The following is a 24,629-nucleotide window of genomic DNA, read 5'->3' as shown; positions in this document are numbered from 1 at the left end:
AAAATTCCAGGTAAACTACAAAGTATACTGATCTCTAGTTCGGGAGAACTTGTCATTAACACTGAAATGCGTTTTCAGGTTATTTTAAGGAGAAGCATTATTTTTCTTGGTTCTTGTGAAAGTATGTTTTATCTCATTGAAAGTACTGAGTTGCTTCAATTTTATTTTAGGGTAGTTTTTCTGGAGCTGGAGATTCAAATATAAGAGGAAATTTTATTATATATGTTAATTTTGTTTTTTTACATACATCCTTAAAGAGAGTCAAACCATTATGACTTAAGAGCCATATTTCCTGGACATAAGTTAGAATTTTAGGAGTGTAACTCGCAAGAAATAAATCTGATTTTAAAATGTAATAAAAATCCTATTAGTGAGCCTTGCCATTCACCAAAACTGTCAATGTGCATTTAACTCTTCCATGTAGCCCTTTCGGGAACAGAACCAAATTAAGATCTGTCCACATGGCATGAGGTGTATATGTTAATAGCACTTGTATCACAGGATGCACACAGTTGATTCCCATCTGATTGGCTTTCTACTGACTCTGGAAGATTAATTTTTATGTGGCCCCACTGGTGATAGCCTTGCTCTGAGCACCTGATTGGCTTCAACAGATAAAGATGTTTCAGTTCCTCTAAATGTTCCCATAGCTTCTTGACTTCCTCATCTGTCATCATGGTCTTGTACCCCTTCCGTGTTAAGAACATTTATAGCAGTGATAGACACATAGAGGATTAGTAGATTTGAACCCTCTCAAGCTTTATCAGATGTTTAAAAGCAAAGTTGACCCAGTGACCAAGAATGAGGTTGGTTTGTTTAGCAAGAGTCCATTATAAATAGCTTTTATGCTTGAGTTACACAGGCAGGACTGGCTACATAATTTGCAGGGCGTAGTATAGAATGAAAATGCAGGGCCCTTTGTTAAAAGTTATTAAGAATTTCAAGCCAGTGACAGCAGAACATTAAATCACGCACAGGTGACAATTGGTGACAATTCCACTTCTAGTTGTACACCAAAAGAAGACATATACCCACACAAACACTTGTACGCAAGTGGTGATAGCAGCATTATTCATTGTAGCCAAAAAGTGGAAACAACACAAATGTCCATCAACTGATAAATGGATAACAAAATGTAGTGTATGTGCCTGTATCCATCCAATGGAATATTATTCAGCCATGAAAAGGAATGAAGTACTGACACAACATGGGTGAACCCTGAAAACATTATGATAGGTAAAGAGGCTAGTCACAAAAGACCATATGTCATATGATCCATTTATATGAAATATCTAGAATAGGTAAATCCACAGAGACAGAAATGATAGATTATTGATTGCCTGGACCAATGACTGCTAATGGGTAAGAAGTTTCTTTGGGAATTGTATTAGTTTTCTAGGACTGTCATAAAACCACAGACAGTGTGGCTTAAACAACAGAAATGTATTCTCTTTCAGTTCTGGAGGCTGGAAGTCCAAGATCAAGGTGCCATCAGGGCTGGTTTCCTCAGATATCTCTCTTTGGCTTATAGATGAATACCTTTCCATTTTACTTCACATGGCCTTTCTGTCGGGTGTGCCCTTGGTGTGGCTGTCTTATAAAGACACCAGTCATATTGGATGAGGGCCCGACCCTAATGGCCCCAATTTAATTTTATCACCTTTTTAAAGACTTTCTCTCTAAATAAATGATTTTATTCTGAGGTATTGTGTGTTGGAACTTCAACATGTGAATTTGAGGGGTGGGGGACATACAATTCAGTCCATAACAAAGATGATGAATATGTTCTACAGTTAGATGGTTATGATAATTGCAAACCTCTGGGAGTGTACTACTAAAAACCACTGAATTGTACACTTCAAAAGTGTGAGTTTTATTGTAGGTGAATTATATCTCAATAAAGCTGCTGTGAAGAACAAATAAAAACTAGTTGTACATGGCTCTTGCTTTCAAAGAACTTACAGACCAGTCATGTAAACCAGGATGTAAATAGGCCTTTCCGGGTGCTTGCAGGGTAGGTATGCTAGATGGAGGTACACTTATCCCATTTTTATAGAATGGAGGAGACATTGTAGAAGACAGAACATAGAGGCCAAATCTCACAGGATGAATATGAACCTGGTAGATAGAGGTGTCCAGGCAGGGGAAATAGAATGAGTAAAGGCACAAAATCGTGGCATGTACAAGAATCATATGACATTATTATCCTGTCCCTTGTTAATCTAATCTGCTCTCAATATTATCAATGTCTTAATTACTGGGTAGAGGTTTAATTAATAATGAGGTAGAAGGAGTCTTGGCTTTAATTCAGACTCTTCTGCATTCATATCCTAATCTCTCCACTTACTTTAGATAATTACCTATAAATTATCAGTCTCAGTTTTTCCATCTGTATGGTGGAGAAAATAATAAATATCTATATGGTTATAAATATTGAATATTAACAAAGCAAACATTTCTAACCCATTTTCACAAGTCATTGCTCAAAATATATTAGCTCTGTCCCTCTCATTTCTCTGTTCCTTGGGTAACCTAATTTTAGCACCCTTAAATATCTTAGTCATCATTCCTTGGTCTAACTTTGGTGATGATATTCTTTTTGAAATGAGTTTCCCAGGCCTGATGAAACTAAGTATATTGATACCACAACCTTTTGTACATTTCAGGATCAGCTTGGAATCTCAGGAGCTCTTGGGAGGCACATCATATTGTTGTCTCATATTGAGTCTTGGGGTCAGCTATTCTCCTTCCTATATACTACCATCAGAGTTTTTATGGATCAGCCATTCTACTCTTTTTTTTTTTTTTTTTTTTTTTTTTTTTCCAACGTTTTTTATTTATTTTTGGGACAGAGAGAGACAGAGCATGAACGGGGGAGGGGCAGAGAGAGAGGGAGACACAGAATCGGAAACAGGCTCCAGGCTCCGAGCCATCAGCCCAGCGCCTGACGCGGGGCTCAGAGCCTGACGCGGGGCTCAGAGCCTGACGCGGGGCTCGAACTCACGGACCGTGAGATCGTGACCTGGCTGAAGTCGGACGCTTAACCGACTGCGCCACCCAGGCGCCCCTCAGCCATTCTACTCTTAAGCCAGGTTTCACTCATCTTAGATTTGAGAATTTGATTTCCCCACCTGTCACTATGGAACTTAAGGTTTAGTCTTGCAAAATTTAACTTGGGTGGTTCCCAGCTCACATTTTGACTTCTTTCAGTCACTTTGAAACATTGACTCTGCCTATGTCTGTTAGTTATGCTCCCTGGCTTTGTGGCTTCTACAAACTAGGTAAATATGTCTTTTTGGATCTTCATCTAAATCATTGATAAAATGTTGGTGAGAATATTGTTACAGATGGATCCTGATAGCATCATAAGAGGGAACATCTGCAAAGTGGCCAGAGACCCAAGACTCCAGCATGATTGGTCTGTTTGTTCAACCAGCCATGAGTCCACATGAAGATTCCATATCTCCCATATTAAAAGGATATCACAAGACTCATCTCACTGACATCTGTTAACATGACTTCATCAGATGGGCTGAAATCATGATATACCATGACTAATTGCTTCTCTTTCATCAACCAATCAAATAACCCTCTCACAAAAAGAAATTAGGTTAATTTAGTATGGTTTATTTTCCATAAGCCCATGTGAGCCCCTGCTGGCCGCTGCTTCATGTTATAAATGCTCACAAGCCATCTGTTTAATCATCATTTCTTCAACTTTGCCAGAGATTCATGTCAGTCCTCTTGCTATACAATTTCTGAAAGATTCTTGTCATGAAAACTGGAACATGTACTTTGCTGGGGTGGGGAACAGGAGGACATCCCTCCCTTTTTTCCTGGTTATTCAGATTATCAACCTCGGTGCAGAGAATATATCTTCAAGTTGTGTTCTCAGTTGTAGTTCATTTGGGTCTAACTTTGTAAATTCAGAAGGCAGGATCCCACAGTGTGGAGGTACCCAGGATTCAGAAGTGGGGTCTCCGTTTCGTCATTACTAGGTGTGATTTGCCACTTGATTGACCATGTGCCTTTAAATGAAGTTCTTAACCTGTCTGTGTCTCAGTTTTTTCATTTCAAAAGTGAGGATTATAATAGCACAATGCAGGCCGCCGAATAACTGGCCCTTGTATAGCACTTGGTATTGTCATAATTAACACCAGTATCACTATTTAGCAGTTGGAGGTTTTCTTATGATTATCTCATATCTTGGCCTTTGGCTCTCTCTTTGGGATATTTATTTCATCCTTTGAAGGTGCATGCTGCTTTCTTATAACTTGTAATTATTTGTCTTCCTCCCATTGGCTTGCAAACCTCTCAAAGGCAGAGGCTGTGCCTCACACAAGTAGAATGTTTTGCACAGTGCAGGTGCTTTATATAGATGTACTGACTATAGAAACTGGAGTTAAGGCAAGAGTTGAGAAGCTTTTCTTAAATGAGACATCAAAGTGCATTAGTCCATGTGTAAGTTGGAATTCTGTTTCTGAGTGAGTTCTGTTTAAAAGAATCACTGACGTCCGCCTTGGGGACACCTCCACTGCTTTGTGTCTAAACCGAAAACTGGCTTATGTCATAAAGGATCCAAAGATTGAAATACCCTCTTGTCATAGGCAAAACTTGCACCTCTGACATTACCATTAATATCAGCAACAATAGTAACAGCAATGGTAACCATCATACATTCTAAGAAGTTTGGAATTAAATTTGAAGTTCAGCTGTAGCAACAGTTTTTGGCCAGCATATCTGTGTTCTTTTCCCTGTTTCTTAGTTCCACCTACTCTTGCTTGTCTCAATTTTCTATTTTATTATATAAGTTATGTCAAATCCTTTGTGGAATGAGGCTGAGTACAAATACATTAAAGTAATAGATTATGTAACCATTTGTTCAACGGGCCAATGGGTAGCCGTACCTTATCACTAATGGGAACAGAACAAGAGAAAACCAATGCAAACTGCAGTTTTTAGGGTATGGGCCAAAACTGAAGGGAAGTTTTCCTAATGGTGTTTTAAAACTGGCTTTTGGCATTTTGGAGTTTTGGAATCATCTTGGTGTTGGCTATGGAATATTCTCAGGAGAGGGTATAGTCAAGTCTCACGGCTTCTCCGGGTCCCAGTGTCCTCATCTGTAAAGTGAGGGGGCTGGACCAGCAGCAGTTTCCAAATCTTTTTCGTCCAGTGAGGTCTCATGCTTCATGGGCTGGGAGGGGGACACATAGTCTCTTATTTGGGCTACTCTTCAAACCTGCCCTACCCCCAAGTCTCTAGAAAACTCTGGGGTTCTTCAACACTCATCCCTGGCAGTCTTCTGGACCCTTACCTGCTCTAAACCTTACTACTCAAAAGTGTGCCCCCTGGACAAGTAGCTTGGGGAATCACCTGCGACCTTGTTAGGGATGTGCAGTCTTGGGTCTCCCCTAGACCTGTATTGGAATGACTCCCTGGTGATTTGGATGCATGGTGAAGTTTGAGAGGCACTGCTCGAAGACCCTGGAAGGTCCCTTCCTTGGGGCTTCTTTAGATAACATACTTAATGAATCTAACAGTTTTTTCTTTCATTGTGTGAACTTAACAACACTTTGATTTATCCTCAAATAAATTCTAGAGACTCAGAAGCTCTAGAAACAGCGCTGGTGGAAGACCATGCCTAAGACAGTTTTTAGTGTCCTTTGCTCTGTGCTATGACCTGAGGAGGCCGTCTCATGTGTGGGGTTCCTGTGGACTGCTTGGGCAGCCAGAACAAACTCTGCACAGCCATCTCGGTGAGGTTCAGCGAGTATGAAGGTTCTGGAGCACCTTATTTAGCCAGGCACCCCTCCACCCTCTGGACTTGGAAGTATGAAGACTTGTGTCATCAGAGACAGGCTAGCCATGTGTCCTCATGTCCCCCGCTTACACAGTTGACTGTGACTTTTTTGTCCATTGCAAATCAATGACTAAATCCATAAGCTGTTGTTCAGGGAAACTAGATCCTTCCTAGTAGTAGATTCTAACTTGGGCTCTGTTGGTAGATTAAGAAATTTTTTTTTTTTTGCATAAGCACAACTCAGCAAAACGTAAGACCCAGAATTAGTTGCTTAAACCCACTAATGAAAGTATGCTAATACGGAGCTTCATTTTCCTCCCTTTCCATATCAAAATTAAATAGAGTAATCTGCTCTATGCTATAGTTAGAGTTTTAGCTTAAGTCTGTATTTTATGCTTACCATGGTGATGAAATAGAGACTGAAATTTGGAAATACAAACTTTTTGCTGTTTTGACTGTCTCTGCGTTAACTGGCAGCCAACCAGCACCTGCTATAAATAGTTAGGGGATTTTATTTCACTAAAACCCTAGATTATTTTTTCATTTTGTTTTTGGAGCATCAACCTTCTTCTTGCCTTGATCATAATTTAATTTCACTTTAAACAGGGTTTATCCTGTGTTGGTTTTACCTAGTCAAGACAATGGAGCTAATCAGTTTTTGTTGCTTCTTAAAACTCAATTTGTCACTGTATCTTGATTTCATGGTAGGCTTTGCATCACATCCGATTATCTCTTTGAAATTCACAATTCTAGTATTTTTCCGTCACGTTCAAAATAAAAACTTGACATGAATTATGCATTAGAATACTGCATTTTGAATATTAACCTAACATTAATTGTAAATTTGGAGCATATAACAATCATAACAAAAGCTAACCCGATTATCTATGGTAAATTATTCTTTCACATCCTTACTGACATTGTCATGCTCCTTAATTTTCTTGCTGACAATAAACAGACTCTTTGCTCTAGGCTTAGTATTTAGTGTAATAGAGTGAATGAGTGATTTGTTGTACAGAGTGTTATCTATTTATTTTTATTTTTAGAGCGTATTACTACATCTTTTAACAGTTTTGATCAAATGATTTTGCACAATTGAACTTTTTAAATGCTTGACCTCTCACACACACAAAATTATTCTTGTAGGGTTGTGATACCTAGGGCAACCTCATAAAAGTAGATTTCACTACCTTTCTAGGAAAGGTAAGTTAAAAAACATTCTCTTCCTCTTCTGTATGGTCTCATCCCATTTCAGTCCAAATCTGGGGCTCTGTAAGTGGCAAAGACTCCCAACTATTGATAAGATTGTCTATAACCCTCATATGATAATTAATTAAAAACAGACATAACCCTATTAGTGCCTCATCAAGAGCAAGACCATTATTCCAATCACTATGAAGAAGAGGCTTTCTGTTTTTATTTTTCCCTTTTTCTCTAATGCTAAGGAAGGGAAGAATAGAGTAGGTAGCAGGAGATTTTGTTCTTTGAAACATGGTTTGAAAAGTGAAAAAGTTTTATACCGTCTTAGTTATTAGGTACTAAAGCAGAAGAGGGGAAACTGTTAAATCTGGAGACAAAGTTTGGTTCTTTGGAATTGGTAGTCTTTCCTCTTTCAAGAGGTAAATGGTGGGTCTGCTGTAACATGCTATATGATCTTGGACAAATATGTAACTCTCAGGACTTAATATGTTGAGGTGTATTGATTGTTATGCTCTGGGAAGATCTTGTCTAGCTTTAAAATTCTATAAAAACATAAAATTCATTCCAAAAATTGGGGAAGAAGTTGAATAAGGGGATGGGATATGGAAAACCGGGTAGCTTTGTGTTATCTTGGGCCAAGTCATTGTAGTGGGTGTTACCATCTCTGAGATAATGTGAAACATCTGCACAAAACCATTTTCCAGGTTGCCATTTTTCATTGTCAATGCTAATGTTGTTATCAGCTCCCATAGGTAAGTCAGCTTCCAGATAAGGGCTATTCCAGCAGGTGTTCTATCTAGGAAGCAAATTTTTATAAACTTCCACTTTCAGATTGATGCCCAGTATACAAACTGGTATGTTTCCATAAAGGACAAAATCATGCATAGGACTTGTGATCCTACTACCTTAGCTACATGCTTTGTGTGTTGTTGACTTTAATCATTCAATAGTCAAACATTTATGGAGCATCCACCATGTGCCAAGAATTGTGCTAGACACTGACACAGAAATGAATGAAATCTAATTGTTCTCAGCATGGGAGTGGAGATGAACAGATAGATATGAAAATATGTAATTGTCAAAGTTACACTTTTGGTGGTAGAGGTAATGAGCAAGCTGAATTTTGAAGGTGAAGAGTGTGCAAACTTGGTCTCCTTCAAATATGTTAAGACACTGCCAGGTACTGGGAATTCTGTAGTGAATAAAGTGTGACCCTGGCCTTTAGGGTGCCTGCAGTCCAATAAGGGAGTTCCTATGAGAATAGATGTTGTCACAGGATGCAATGAGAGCATAGAAGGGAGGCCCTTAACTTAGTCCTGGAGGGGTCAAGAAAGACCATCAGATGAGCATCTCATAAATGCCTCAGTATGAATAAATGTCATCTATTGTTCTTGGAACTTTGTTTTACCTTCTAAAAATTGTAATGATCATCATTGTGCTTCTAATACCTAATGACTTCATTCTTGATTTCTTAAGTTGGAGGCTTCAAATCATGTAAAACAAAGTAATTCCTTATATCAGTAAATTTTTCTCTCCTATCTCCAGAGAATTGTAGAAAAAAGTATACTTATTACTATCTATTAAAGTATGTTTTCTTAATTTGGGGGGAGAAAAGAAAAGGGGAGAGACTAGAAATTTTAGGAATTCTTTTTTCTTGGTGTTTTTTCACTTCACTGATTTACATATTTTCTATTTTTTTTTTTTGCTAAATTATCCATGCCCTTTACTTCACTCTTTCCCTCCTTGCCACTCATTCTAGATCTCCTATTTGCTTTTATAGCTCCCATATCTATACCCAAGGGAAGGGAGGGGACAGTGGTGACATTTTAATCATTTTGAATCCTAATACTTTTTGATAACTGCTAAAAATTTTGACATATGAAAATTTTGAATTAATGACAAAAATTGTGTTTTCAAATTATTTAAACAATTACGGTGTTGTCTTAGTTTCCAGATTTACTAATGACAAATAATTTCTAGTCATTTATTAGGATGTATTTTCTTGCTATAGATCCATTTTTGTGTAGTTCATTATAGTTCACCTTGTTATGATTTTTTGAAGATTAATACTGATGTTCAAGTAGAAAAGAGCCATTATACCTTTTCCAGTTTAAATTAGGAGACTTAGTGCTTTCTAAGTACAAATGAATGTTCACCCAGTTCTCTCTCTCTGCTTCTAATCTCTTCTTTAAAAGTCTCCTCTTCCTTCTTGTAGCAAAACATTAGTATTAGAGTGTCTTTAGCTATCAAAACAGCTTAAATAATAAGAAAGACTCTGGAAAACAGTGTGAAGGTTCCTCAAAAAATTAAAAATAGATCTACCCTATGACCCAGCAATAGCACTGCTAGGAATTTACCCAAGGGATACAGGAGTGCTGATGCATAGGGACACTTGTACCCCAATGTTTATAGCAGCACTTTCAACAATAGCCAAATTATGCAATGAGAAAGAATGAAATATGGCCCTTTGTAGCAACATGGATGGAACTGGAGAGTGTTACGCTAAGTGAAATAAGCCATACAGAGAAAGACAGATACCATATGGTTTCACTCTTATGTGGATCCTGAGAAACTTAACAGAAACCCATGGGGGAGGGGAAGAAAAAAAAAAAAAAGAGGCTAGAGTGGAAGAGAGCCAAAGCATACGAGACTCTTAAAAACTGAGAACAAACTGAGGATTGATGGGGGGTGGGAGGGAGGGGAGGATGGGTGATGGGTATTGAGGAAGGCACCTTTTGGGATGAGCACTGGGTGTTGTATGGAAACCAATTTGACAATAAACTTCATATATTGAAAAAAAAATAAATTGCAATAAAGCCTTAAAAAAAAACAATAGCCAAATTATGGAAAGAGCCTAAATGTCCATCAACTGATGAATGGATAAAGAAATTGTGGTTTATGATGTCATTCCTTGCATTTAATTTTGTGACTATTTTGCTGTTGATTCAAGTCATCTGCCTTTTATTCACTTGGAATAAATATGCCCTGAATGATCAAAAAAAGAAAGAAAGAAAGAAAGAAAGAAAGAAAGAAAGAAAGAAAGAAAGAAAGAAAGAAAGAAATTGTGGTTTATATACACAATGGAATACTACTTGGCAATGAGAAAGAATGAAATATGGTCTTTTGTAGCAACATGGATGGAACTGGAGAGTGTTATGCTAAGTGAAATAAGCCATACAGAGAAAGACAGATACCATATGTTTCCACTCTTATGTGGATCCTGAGAAACTTAACAGAAGACCATTTGGGAGGGGAAGGGGGAAAAAAAAGTTAGAGAGGGAAGGAGGCAAAACTGAGAATAAACTGAGGGTTGATGGGGGTGGGAGGGAGGGGAAAGTGGGTGATGGGCATTGAGGAAGGCACCTGCTGGGATGAGTACTGGGCGTTGTATAGAAACCAATTTGACAATAAATTTCATATTAAAAAGAAAAAGAAAGGCATCTCACTAACAAGAACTCTAGAAAGAGAGGAAAGTTCCAGGGTTGATGAAATTAGCAGCTCATAATATCATGAAGGCCCTTGGTGCCTACTGTTTCCTATCATTCAGCCTGTCATCTTGGGGTGGCTTCCTTCATGACCCCAGCTGGCTGCCAAAGTTCAAGGAGTCACATGGAGATGATGACATGCAGAGGCAGATTAAAGGAGAGTTTCCTCCCACGCTTCTCTTTTTATCACCAAGGAACATCTTTCCCAGAAAACCCCAAAGACTTCTCATACCTTCTAGGCCAGAATTACATCACGCCAAAACTAATCACTGGTAAGGGGAATAGGATTACATGATAGACTTAGGTGAATTATGATTCATCCCAGGGGCTGGGAGAGGGTCCTCCTCTTTAGATCATATGATGGTGGAGTTGTGGGGAGATGGGTAGACAGTCAGTGTCTCTTAAAATAATCAAGATGTAATATTCAGTGACTTGGCTCATCTGTATAAATAAGAAAAATAGAATGGCCTGACCACTTGTGTTGAGGTATAGGGAGAAGCAAAGGGGAGAAGAGCCATAACTGGTTTTGAGGGGGAAATTAGAGTTGATTCTAATACATCCCAGGTTGTAAGGAGAACTTTTAGAGTCTCCTCTAAAGAAGCTCCAGAAAGCTGTTCACCATGAAGGGAATCCACTCATTTTTTTAGCTAAAAGGAGAGCAAAGGGCAGTTTGTTCCCAATGAAGCTTTTCATGAGACAGTCCCAGCAGCTTTTATGGAGGCTGTGGTTTAGAAATGGAGGTGGGGAGGGGGCGGAATAGATCCACTGTAGTGAGTGCAAACTACACAGGCTTTCTCAATAGGGCCAAAACAAATGCTGGCTTTTGTAACTATCTGATTAATTAATACTCACTGATGGATTTCTTGGCTCGGCTTAAGGCTCTTTGCTCAAGAGAATTGAAAAACCCCTGGGTGAAGGGCTTTTCACAACAGAGCAGTTAGACATGTTATATCTTCTCCAAATAACCTCCAAGGAGTCCTCTGGAAAAGAACTGGATATGGCATATCCTGAAGCCAGTTCTGTTCTTTATTTTTTAAAGTTTATTTCTTTATTTATTTTGAGAGAGAGAGAGAGAGAGAGAGAGAGAGAGAGAGAGAGAACCCCAAACAGTTCTGTACTGTCAGCACAGAGCCCAAGGCAAGGCTCAATTTCACAAACTGTGAGATCATGACCTGAGCCAAGATCAAGGGTCAGATGCTTAACCGACTGAGCCACCAGGTGCCTGCCAGTTCTATTCCTGCACTGACACCAGAGATTCTCTGCAGAGCTCTTACAGTGAGCACCAGTGCTGTTTCCAGCCTTGAAACATGTGCTCAAACCACTTCTACTTTTCAAAATTTATACAGATGTGGAAAGTCATTGAATTCACATAATTATTAGAAATTTTTTATTTGGGCCATATTTGTCTCCAAACCTCCTACTCCTGAAATCTCTGATTACTCTCTTCAGTTCCTTAAAAATAAATGGCAACTTGCATAATGTTATGGTACCAGCCTTGAAACACTGCATAGAAGTTGTCACCACAAATGATAATATAATCTAGACAGGAGCCAGGATAGCTTATTTGCCAAACTAAAATGTCTGAAATAATTCTACTCTTATTTATTCTTTGTTTATTATCTGTAGTATTAGTTATTGTTAATTATTTATTCTTTGCTTGTTATCTGTGTGCAATACTCCTATACACTGCTCATGTGTTTGTAAACTAAATCGGTCTTGAAAAGTCTAGGGTATGGAATTCACCTATAGGTTATAAGTGATTTTTGGTTTCATTATTCCCTATAAAGACACTTTACATTTTCTAGGAATCACTATATCTTAGCCATTTTCAGGATATAGATAAAATCGACCAGATTTTCCATTTTGGAGGAACTTTATTTTTATCCCTGTGGAAGACAGTGTTGGTGCCCTACCTATATCACCTGGGCAATTAGTGTTTCCTGTGCATGGGTCCAGCCTTCAACTGCTAGCACAGGCCTCTCTCTGGCCAGTAGGGCCCTGTGCTCTGGCATGGTGGGAGAGTGGGGGAGTTAATACTCCCAGGGAGCAGCCTTAACCAGAGAATGAAGGGAGTTGGTCCCTGCACCTCGGTCAGGGGACTCAGAGGTGCCTACACTGGCTTCCAAGCGTTCCTTCACAGAACTAAGCTCCAGTTGCTACAGCGGTGACTAGCTTGGTAATGCCCCTGATCAGCTTCTCTCCCCACTCCCTCTCACTGCTTAAATGACTATACTTGCACACAAACCTGTGTCTCAAGGTTTGCTTCTTGGGGACCCCAAACTAAGAGAATCCTCTAGAGCAGAGCATGGTTTAATGGTTCCTCACGTTTATTTTTAAAATCTTGTTATATAAAACATATTTGGATAAAAACTGAGGATACATAGATGGGTGAGGAGGAAGGAAGAAAAGAGTGGTTTGTGAGTCTGCTAGTTTTATAGGTCTTTTAAAAAGTACCTATTCATTCCACATTGCATAATGTATACTCTGGTTGTGTGTTTGTGTGGGTATGTGTATCTAAAGAATGGTATATAGATATAGAAATTCTTGCCTAGTTTTTGTAAGTAGTTTTCTTTATAAAAAACTCACAGGCTTATTAACTTTCATAAACTATTCAAATAATTCAAATACAGACATTCCTCTACTGGGTATCGATTTTTACAGGGCAAATAGTAAAGAATGATAAATTCATTTCTTTTGCTCCTTGGGATCCAGCTAGAGAAAAATTCCACATAGTACAAAGTAGTTTGCATGTGCAAAAGTGAATATCCTGGGATGCTAATCTATAGGTTTTGCCTTTTCTTTTCTCCTCAAAGAACAACTAAGGATCCCCACCCTACACCCAACTCTATTATAGCATTTATCATGATGTTGTTCAACTATTTTTATAGTTCTTGGCCTCTCTCATGGGACTGAGCTCTCTTGAAGGTCAAGAGGTTTCTCTTTCTCATCTTTGTATCCCCAGCACATGGTATAGTGTTTGACATACAGAAGGCAATAAGTAAGTAGCTGGTCATGTAACAGAAGTACATAATTTCCTATCTTAAGGTATTTGGGAGTGGCTGCTTGGGGCCTTGTATGGAGTCTGAAATTGGGCTCTCCTTCTCAGTATAGATGTCTGCAGTGGGCACCTGCACTGTATCATGATGCTGTTTGAGCCCCCAAAACTCTGCTACATGCTGGTGATCAGGAGTGGAGAGGAAAAGACCAGGTGAGTCAGAGAATTCTAGCCCCCAAAGAGCTGGGATCAGGAATTTACTGGTTAGAAACAAAAGCAGCTCATAGATTATGGCATATGATGGTGACCTATAAAATTATTTTGTCCTTTTCTCTGGACACAGACATTAAAATATGTTTTTTTGTTTTTAGTTGCTGAGAGAAGAATAAACAACAAATAAAATAAAATTCCATCTGTAGTATACTCTCCACGAACTTCTGTAAGTTTTTTTTTCCAGGTACTCCTTTAGTAACTTCAGTACTTGGTATTTCCATTTTTTAATCAATGTACCACTGTATTGAACCAATATCACTCTCTGCCATTATATTCTCTTATGTCCCTTTACATTTTAAATGTATATATTATATTGAAAAGTATGAAATAACTTTAAAAAGGATGTTTTGTACTCTCATGATATTTCTACCCATAGAAAAGTAAGCAACACTGTGGCCTTAAATTCCTTAGAGGATGCTACATTTTAAGACTTGAATTAATAAATAAAAATTAGCCTAAGAGAACTAGAGTTTTGGAGATTCCATTTTCATTACCCCAAAGTGTTTACAGTGATTTGTGGTAACACCTGAACATGCCTATTGCATTGGTCAGGGCTCCCAGTACAGATAAGTGCAGCCTCCTTATGTGGTTTGAGCAGAAGGGGATTTGTTCCAGAACACAGATAGCTCACATCAGCAGCAGGAGGGCTGGGGAGCAGGTTAAAGGCTAAATTTCCAGGAACATCAGCCAGAACCATGCCACTGAAGTGGCTTGCTGCCACTTCCACCAGGGCCACGCCATTTATTATGCCACCTATGTTAATGAAAGGGTGGCCCTGTGCCCACCCTGTTTCTTCACTCAGCTCACACCCAAAGCAAAGTCTCAGGTGAGTGCAGCTGATTGGTAGAACCTAGGTCACACCTTGGGTGCCCCAGCTCAAGCGAGATGGGAGATGTGGAGTTTTTTTGTTCGTCAGTTTTTGTGTGTTTTTATCTATCTGGGGAAGGCAGTACCCACAGTCCAGGGGTCTAGTGGGGCAGCCTCAAATGACAGGTTTCTGCTGTAATAATGTCATGTGAAAATAACAGCAGGCAAATTGTGCAAAAGGTTTGCCCTCTACTGTTTAAAAAAAAAACTGTAGCAAAAAGATGGGAAGGAAATACGCAAAAATATTTTTTAACGTTTATTTATTTATTTTTGCTGTCAGCACAGAGCCCGGTATGGGGTTCCATCCCGCGAACCGTGAGATCATGACCTGAGCCAAAATCAAGAGTCGGACTCCCAACCGACTGAGCCACCCAGGCGCCCCAAAGCGTCATAACATCTTAAATGAGGAGAGCCTCAGATGTTATTTACTCCAACTTCACAGCACTCATCTCGATATGAAGTTTTTGAAAATATATGTATTTTTGCACATTCACGTACATTTATCTTTTTGTTTAATATTTGTCTTTCCCGGTAGATACAAGGGCAGGGCCTATGAATCTCCAGTGCCTGCTACACTGTAGACACGTAGTAGGTGCTTACAACATGCATGCAATGCATGACTGTTAATGCTTAAATCACAAGGGAAGGGACATAGCTAGTTTTTTCCAGACTAACTGCAAAGCTTTCCACACCCACTAGCTGACTAGCCCTCACCAAGATGGTTGTGGCTACATGGGACCTTATCCCACTGCTCCTCATGCCTCACTGGGACATAGGGGATTCTAGAACTCTCTTGGGCTCATCAGCTTCCTTGCCCCTTCAGGACCTTTTTTTTTTCACTCCTACCCCTAGCTGGACACCAGAAAATGAGAGGGTGCTGCTATTTTTTCTATGCCCTGCTTTGGAAAGAGAGCACAGTTCTTCTGTTCTCAGGTTCTCCTACCCATCTTGGAGTCCTGTTCCTACTCTCCTCTCTGGACCCGGCCTAGGGGACATGAACTGTTTTCAAGGGCTCAGATACACCTAACTTTCTTGCCTTCCCTTCATCTGGTCCAGAGGTCTCTTTCTCACCTGGAGGTGGAGAGGACACTCACCCACTGGCCACATATTCCTTCAGATCTTTTCTCTAGCCTTGGTCTCTCCTGTGGAAAATTAAAAGCCAGGGATTTCCAAAGTCACCCTCCAAAGTTTGTCAGTTTGTTACTGATTCTAGAAAGAAAGAAGCATGCCACTTGGGAAAAAGAACAGAAAGTTTGTAAGTTAAGTGGGTCTGCAGGGATGCTTGTGTGTGTAGGTTTTTTTTGTTGTGTTGTGTTGCGTTTTGCTGCTGTCATAAAGTTTCTCCCAAACAGTTGAAGTTCTGATAAAATAAATATCTGTCATGTTATTTAGGAGTGGGTGACAGGCTGAGAGTCACCGAGCAGGTGACAAGCTGTCCTTGTTTTGGTATGTTTCCATGCTGCCTTCGACTGATATTGATCTCATATTTTGTGATAGGTAATGAGAGTTTCCTCTGTTGGTTCAGTGACATGATTTTAGTTAAGGAAGGTAGAATGTCTCTGCGTCAGCTAGAGATGATTGTATTAGATACCACCTGTCTTAATAGCCCTACCTTCGTCTGCTAAGCTGTGGGCAAATGAGATTTTATGCTTTATCATCAGGCTGCCAGACAGGACTCAGGTTAACTATATGTAAAATCTCAAGCTCTGTTGCACAATAGTTGGTGTTTATGAGGAAAAATAAGTATATTTAAGCTTTTTATAGCATTTGTTCCTTCACAGCAAGAGAATATTGCAAGTTTGTGTAAGGCTTTATGTTGTCATGCTTAACCACTGTGACTTTTACAACTGCATATTAGCTGGGCACAGTAAATTACTGGAAAGGCACTATGAAGATGTCATTGAGCTTTGCTAGCTGCGTGGTAATCTTCAGAAGTTACAGAAAAACATAACTACGGATGTCATTTCAAGCTCCTTTTACTAACAGTCTGGATGCCACTCTTAATAACATGAGGTCATTTTTAACCAAATTCTTGATGGAACTGGTCTTCTTATAGAAAATGGTCCCATGCAAGCATTTCTCTAGAATCACTTCATTATCAAGTAGGGGCCTGAGACGGTGTTCATTACCTAACAACACCAAAGGGAAAGCTCCATTAGGGGAAGGGAACCAAATGTTCCAACTTTCTAAATTGCAGTCCTAGTTAAAGACACCTGTAAATGGCAAAGCAGAGCCTGTGAGGCCCCCTGTTTAGGGCCCTCCTATCTAATGCAGCCAGTGCCTGCTGGGGTTGTCTTTTAGGGGTTCACAATGGGAAGACCATGAGAAACATTTAAAATGAATAAAATGTTATAAATGATTCAAGTTTTAGGAAAACTGATTTCCCAATAATGGCCATCTTGAAATAGAAGATTCTCCTGATGAATCAGATTTTGGAGAATGGAAACTTAACAACAAGCTTTTATTGGTCAAGAAAAAAAGCCAAATGTCACCCAACACGCAATACGGATCAGTAAGATAAGGACACTTTCTAAGTTTTCCTACGTAGTGTCTCAGCTTTTAGGACAGATTGTCTAACCTAGAATTTTTATGAAATGTTTGCCACTGAGGAATAGGAGAGGCAAAAACTGCACAAGACAGTGCTGACTGCAGTATTAAAGCTTCTAGGCCCTGCATTTGAGCGAAGAAACAGGCTCTGTCTCTGGTATTGCCTGAGGAAATGTCTTCCACAGTGAAACAACTAGGGGGGAGTCTTATTTGAATCAATGAAAAAATGTGTAGTATAATCACATTTTTAAGAATGATAGGAGCTCTCCTATCCATTGTGATTGGGGCTGGTACTTGGGTAAACAGAGGAAACAATTTTTAAATGCAATGACATAATGAAAATATTTACATCAATGTAAAACATATTATTGCACAGTTTCTCCAATTTTTTGATGCACAGCCAATATCTAATGTTTTCTGATTAGAGGTCCCTTCATCGTTTTTTTTTTTTTTTTTTTGCATAAACTACATCCATAGTATGTTAAGTTTTCCAGGTTTACCTTCTTTAAAACGGAATGAAAATTTAGCAGCATGAATTCAGAATACTTGATTTTTACATTTTTAAACCAACTTTTTAGCGCTATCTTGTCAATTACTTATTTAACCGCAATTCTTTTTTGTAACTTGTCACTGTCAAGTTTTTCGGTAAGCGTTTGACTTAGTTTTCCTCACAAAGATAACACTCATACTCATCCTTCATCAGTTTGTCATATTTAAGTCACAAATTTACAGTAGTGAGCACAACTGGCGTAACAAGTTTGGGAGTAAACACAATGACTCGGTAAGCACACATCTTACCTGGAAGGGCAGGAGTTAACGGGTGTGCCAGAGAGCACCTCCTGGGCACCTACTGGGCACAGGCATTACTTGTGGCAAAAGCTGCTGTCAGCATCTGTTAGAAAGGGCTGGAGAGCTCTGCTTAATCTATGAGTTGGTTGAAGGGCCTTTAATTAAGACTGTTTCTACTATAAATACATTTTCATTAATATGCATAGGCTGTAACTCTTAAAGACTATCTTTGTGAAATGTTTTCTAGCATGGGTTTTGCAGAACTTGCCTTAATGAATAGCCAACGTTTACTTATAATCAGCAGAATCTGTCTCACATGTAATTGGTGCTCTAAAGTGCTTTTCCCTGGCAATCTAGTTTATACTCGGTACCGTAATTGGTTTGTTCATCAGACTATTTTTTTCTTAGATGGGAAGAGATAGTGTTTTGGTCCACTCCTCATTGAATTATCACAGTTTAAAATTAATAATTTGGAGATTTAATGAGCTCTTGTTCCATTTATACATGCTTGAGACCCTAAATACCTCTATCAATGTTTTTAGATTTTTTTTTCTCTTAAACACTAATAGCAATAAAGTATGCTATGCCAAGAATAGTTTGAAAAAGAAAGGAAATAGATAATGGCCCCATTGATATTAAGTTGATAGATTTGGAAAATTTTAGAGCTGAGATAGAAGCATGTGTGTTTGTGTGTGTGTGTGTGTGTGTGTGTGTGTGTGTGTGTGTATAAGAGGCAGAGAAAGACAAAGTCAAAGAAAGACACAGAGAGACAGAGTGACAGATATATATAAGTGAGACAGAGACAAAGAGAGACAGATAGATACCAAGATAGGAAGAGAGAGAAATAGAAAAGCTGAGGAAAACAGATAAGGTGAGAGATAAAACATACACAGAGACAGATGGAAGCAGAGACACCATGTGAAAGACAAAGAGAAACTGAGACATATAGAGACCAAGGAAGAGCCACCTCAGCAATGTTGCTTAAGATTAGCTCAGTCTCTGCCCAGTTTGATCAAAACTGTAGTGCCACAGGTGTGTCAGTGACCGGGCTAGGCAAGCAGGCCCAGGGACCACTAGGAGACTCAGTGTCATAACAGCCAATACCAGACCTATGATTGGGTCGTAGCCTGGGCATTAACTAGGTGGCCCTGAACCATTTGTTCATATAAATTATTTTTTTAAATCTAAATGTACTTAAATATTGTTTGTTTTTTTGTTTTTGTTTTTGGCTGCAGAAAAGTACTGAAGGAAATCTCTGTGGGAGAACTCAATCCAAATGAGACTGTGCAGGCCAATTTGGAGGCCCAGCTCCTTTCCAAGCTGGACCACCCAGCCATTGTCAAGTTCCATGCAAGCTTTGTGGAGCAAGATAATTTCTGCATTATCACCGAGTACTGTGAGGTGAGACTCTCCTCTTTTGGAATTCTCAATAAAAATCTGTTTCATGGTAAATGGCACTCTGTAAAGGGACATCTCATAAGTTCCATTATCAAATCACTAGCCGGTGGGTGGGGGGATGGGTTAAATAGGTGATGGGGATTAAGGATGTTGTGATGAGCACCTGGTGTTGTATGGAAGCGTTGAATCACTATATTGTATACCTGAAACTAATATTACACTGTGATGTTAACTAAGTGGAATTTTAAATAAAAACTGAAAAGAAAAGAACCCCTCAAGCTGGACTATAAAGACCCAGGATATCGCGTCTTGCAACTGAGAATTATAATCTTTAGGTAATTGACAAACTCACTTCCAATGAAGGAGTATTTGCTGCAGAAGAATGCTTCTTGGGGATGTATTTTAGGGAGAATGTCACCCAAACCTTCTACAGTGGGTCCATTGGACAGACCACTTAAATGCTATAATGGAGTCCTGCATGGAGCAGAGGTCCATCTCTTGAGTTTTGGGTTCTAGGCTTATTCCTCATTTTCCTCCATGGAAATTTGGAAATGGAAATATGGCCCATTTTCCTCATGGAAATATTTCTTCATATTTATAAATTTGTGATTAATGGCTTCAGATATTTTCAATTTTCCCTGCCACTCCATGTTCTCTGCAAGTAATAGCTGTGCATTTTACTGAGCCCCAACCAAATATGAAGCTGCTTGGAAAGGTACCAGAGGGGGAAAGTGCCAAGGTGTATCTATAATATGAATCTGTATGTTTGTTCCTGAGAGGCTAGGTAGAGGGGAGTTATAAGGGCGGGGTCAGGCAGAGAGTACGTAAAGATGACCTTGCTCAGAAAGTATCTTCCAGAACATTCTGGGAGCTAGTCTTAGGCAAATGCACTTTGGGAGAATTTGGTGCTATTTATACTTTAGAGTGAATTTAGCCAGTTCATCACCTGGGTGTTGCTGGGGCCTGAATGAAAAGATGCTGGGGAGAAAGAAGATGCTCCTTAGAATGGAAGACAGGTCTGTTTGGGTCAGAAACTTTGGACAGCCAGAGGGTGCCATGTGTTTGAGAAGCAGAAAAGAAAAGGCAAGAGGAGATGAAGCTTGGAAGGAGTAGGGATAGCAACAAAAGTCAACCTTTTCTGCTTTACACATCAGCTGGTGTATATTAACCAATATAAGTCAAAAGCCCTATTTAAATATCTGCAAGTTTGAGATATTCCAAGTGTCAGCTATTTCCCTGCAGGTCAGCCTCTTCGGCTCAGCTTTGCCAGGTGTTTCCTCATCCACTCTTCTGCTTGGAGGAAAGTAAGGGAAAAGAAGGGGCGGGGAGAGAAACAGGGAGTTTGGATGTCCGCTTCTCCTTCATCAGTGGACTATTAAGAAAAGTAAAATGATGAGTTGTGCAGAGCAGTGATAACGACCAGCTACTCGGGCATGTATGTCATGAATCCATGCAAAACTGCAGGTATTTCCATATATAGCTACAATATGATCTGTCTGCTACAGTTTAATCATTTTTCTTCCTTTAGCCCTCCAGTTAATCAACTGCTTGTGACCATAGAGGTAGCTCTACTGCTGCTTTTAGCACACTGGATTTTCCAAAGATTCTTTCCTGGTCTTAACAATATTTTTCACTGTAGTCATTCCTGTGCAATAGAGCTTTCTGTGATAATGGAAATGTTCCATATTTGTGCTCTCCAATGCAATAGTCAGGAGTCACACATGACTTTTCAGCCCTTGACCAAGTGTGGCTAGTGTGATTGAGGAACCAGATGTTAAATTTTATTTAATTTTAATATATTTAAATTAAATAACAAAATATGGCTACTGGCTACCATATTGGACACGTCTAGGTGGTAAGCTATAACTTTCTTTCCCTGCCTTATTTTTAAATTTTTTTAACTTTAATGTAACTTTAAGCTACCAGAAAAGTTATAAGAATAACACATGAACTCCCATATACTGTTTATCCAGATTTGCCAATTGCTTTATCATTCTATTTATTCATCTATCTGTCTGTCTATCTATCTATCTATCTATCTATCTATCTATCTATCTATCATCTATCCATCTATCTTTCCTGAACCATTTGAGAGGGAGTTGCAGACACAATGCCTCTTTGTTCTAAATACTACTATATTTCCTAAGGCCAAGGACAGTGTCTTTTATAGCCCTGATACAATGATCAAAATTAGAAAATTAACATTGATACAATGTTAGTACGTAATCCATTGGATGTCAAAATGTGATCCCAGGCCAGCAGCATCATTATTACTTGGGCACTCCACCCCAGCCGTACTGAATCAGAAATTCTGGAGGTGCGGTCTGGCAATCTGTGTTTTGACAAGCCCACCAGGTGAGGCCCATCCACAATCCATCTTCAAATTTAGCCCATTTGTCCCAATTACGTCCTTGGAAAGGATATTTCTGTATGTTTTTTTCTCTCACAGGATCCAGTCCAGGATCATCTGTGTTAATTTTTAAATGCTGGTGGTTTCCAAGGGTTGAGCTACTCTCCCGGGAGGGGCGTTGCCATGGTGACAGCCACAGGCAGGCAGGGGAACCACTGAGGGGTCTTCCTGGGCTCCAGGCTGCTGAGCTGTCAGACTGTCACTTATCTGACTTCTAAGGAATGACGTTTGCGGATCGCTGGTTCTTGTTGTTAACAGAGATATTTCTCATTATCAGACCCACATTTGCTCTTAACTCGCACAACTCTGGCATTATCCTCTCTTTATTGAGGTAAAATCATGCTGGAAATAGCAGATGGCTAAACTTGTACCTCATAGAAAAATGCTATCACCATTGAAATAGTTGGTCTTTTTTCTCTCCAAGTTTGCTCTTTTGTAATTTAATTTGGGACCTTGCAAGATCCAAATATATAAATGCATTTGTGAGACTGCTGGATCTACCACTCAACCCTTTGGGCACATAACATCAGATAAGAGCGTCAAAAGCAAACAACTGAACTCTCACAACTTCTTGTCAAGATCTAACCAAATCTTTGACAGGGAATAGTTCCAAAACTGCCAAAATGGAAGAGTATTTCAAATATTGACGTCTTCTCTTCTCCCCCGCCCCCACTCCCACCACCCAGTGTTAAATGGAACTACTTGCCATTTCCTGTGTGTCCTGCACAGTTTCACACCTCTTCATCTGTGCTTGGGCCATTCCTTTCAGAGTGTCCTTTCTCATAGCCCCACATCTTCGAATCCTACTCATCCTCTTAGGCCCAGCAGAAATGGTACCTCCTCTGCAAAGACTTCAATAACCTCCTGGTGGAAATCCCTCCCCACCCCCACCACATAGCATTATATGTCTCCTGGCACTCAGTACATTATGCATGGTATGAACCGTCTCAGACTTTAGATGTGTGGGATTGATCTTTTTCTGATTAATTTTTGTATCATATCAGGGACCCACGTAGTGAGCCACAAAGCAATTAGCAATCAGAAATTTTTTTTTTCTGACGAATTCTTTATTACTTGCTTGCAGCTGCCTCCCACCTCATTTCTGTCAAAGACTAATGGTAAAAGATAAAGTATTGGATCCTTCTACCTGTTACATATGTCAAAAGCATTTTGTCCTACCTTATTTTGCTGGCACACCTAACAATGTACTGCACTGGAGAGCTGTGAGGTACTACCTACCCACCTGGGTGAGGACAAGGCATCCCCAGAAACCTGGGCGTTAACTTAGGAGATGCAGTAGAGTATAGGTGAGTATAGCCCATGTATCTTCAGCAGAGAGAGACCATAATGCTATCAGCTGAAAGCAGGAAAGGTTGGACTTGTCTATTTTCTGCTTAGTGATATTTTTTAAATTTTATTTTTATTGATTTATTTTTTTAACGTTTGTTTATTTTTGAGAGAGAGAGAGAGAGAGAGAGAGCAGGGAGGGGCAGAGAGAGAGAGGGAGACACAGAATCTGAAGCAGGCTTCACGTTCCATGCTGTCAACAGAGAGCCCAACGTGGGGCTTAAACTCACGAACCGTGAGATCATGACCTGAGCCAAAGTCGGACGCTTAACCGACTGAGCCACCCAGGCACGCCTATTTTCTGCTTAGTGATATTAACATAACTAAACAGAAACTATCTTAGTGTAATGGTAGTGCTCAACCTTGGCTGTACATTAGAATCATGAGGAGATTTCAAAAATCACAAGACCTGAGGCCCATCTCCAGAAAGTTTGATTTAATTGATCTGGATTTTTATCTGGACATCAGGAGTTTTGAATGCTCTCCAGGTGATTCTAATGTGTAGCCAGGGCTGAGAGCTGCATAAAAAAGTTGAATGGTTAGTGTGGAAGCAGAAAAATGGAGCCGTAAAGGAAAACTTGGTCAGTGTGTATGGAGCGCTGAGCAAAGATGAGGCCTGGACTGGAGAACGGGGAATTCTGGCTCTGGTGGTGGGTTAGGTTTTATGCTCAGGCCACCTCATTAGGTGCTATGATAATTACCTGGCCTGTTCTCCTTGCTCCGTGTGCAACTTCTGATTATAATTCAGCTCTCCACATATGCCTCTTCTAACAGGAAAAAATCTGCTGGCTAAACTGACATGAGCTCCCTGTTGTCTTGGCAGCTGTAGCTCTCACTGCATGTGAATAAATTGGCATTCTAGATTATTTATTGGTTCCTTAACAGTTTGAAATTCACCAAGGCAATGATAGTCAGGAGTCTTTCCAAAAGCCATTATTGAGCCCCAAATCTGTGTCAGATATAATTCTAGAGAGTGTGGGGCAACAGAGATAATATAATATTTCTTTAATGAACCCGTCTGGTAGAATAAACAAATCATTTCTATCAATAGCAAAAGTACAAGCTAGATATGGTAAGTGTTGAGGGAAGGAGGTGTTTAAAGTCCTGTGCAAGTTAAGACTAGAGAGAAATGGACTATGGAAACCATGGAGGAGCTGGCATTATATTTGAACTTGAAGTATGGAAAGGATTTGGTCAAGGGAGATGGGGCAAGGACATTTTAGTTAAAGGGAATAATGTGATAAAAAGCTAAGAAGTAGAAAAGCATGGGCCATGATTTAAGAACCTAATACTTCACTTTTAATTATAATGTGTTTGCATTTCCTAATGTTAACAACTTATATACCCATTGTATAATAATCAAAACCAGGGTATTAATATTTTACCAGTTTTATTCCTACTGTCTTTGTCTGTTCCAGGGCCCAATCTAGGATCCTGCATTGTGTATAATTGTTGCATCTCCCTATTCCTTTCTTGTCGGTGACAGTTCCCTTTTCCAGCCTTGTTTTCTATGACCTT

At 39.5% G+C, this 24,629-nt stretch overlaps 1 protein-coding gene across 14 annotated transcripts in view; it reads left to right on the top strand.

Moving 5' to 3' along the window:
• The window catches only part of NEK11 (NIMA related kinase 11), a 291,628-nt gene that overhangs the window by 27,673 nt on the left and 239,326 nt on the right, over positions 1-24,629 (top strand). For 10 of the 14 annotated variants that reach the window (XM_042954485.1, XM_042954481.1, XM_042954493.1 and 7 more), the window contains exons 2-3: positions 13,597-13,693; positions 19,192-19,357. In XM_042954485.1, coding sequence (XP_042810419.1) covers positions 13,597-13,693; positions 19,192-19,357 — 263 coding nt within the window. Of the gene's footprint in view, positions 1-13,591; positions 13,694-19,191; positions 19,358-24,629 lie in introns of all 14 variants that reach the window. The other 4 variants (XM_042954483.1, XM_042954484.1, XM_042954486.1 and 1 more) reach the window with 2 other exon arrangements.

This window comes from Panthera leo, chromosome C2 (genome assembly GCF_018350215.1).
Source record: "Panthera leo isolate Ple1 chromosome C2, P.leo_Ple1_pat1.1, whole genome shotgun sequence".
In the NCBI taxonomy this organism is placed as follows: domain Eukaryota; kingdom Metazoa; phylum Chordata; class Mammalia; order Carnivora; family Felidae; genus Panthera; species Panthera leo.
This window is presented reverse-complemented; position numbering and strand designations above follow the sequence as displayed.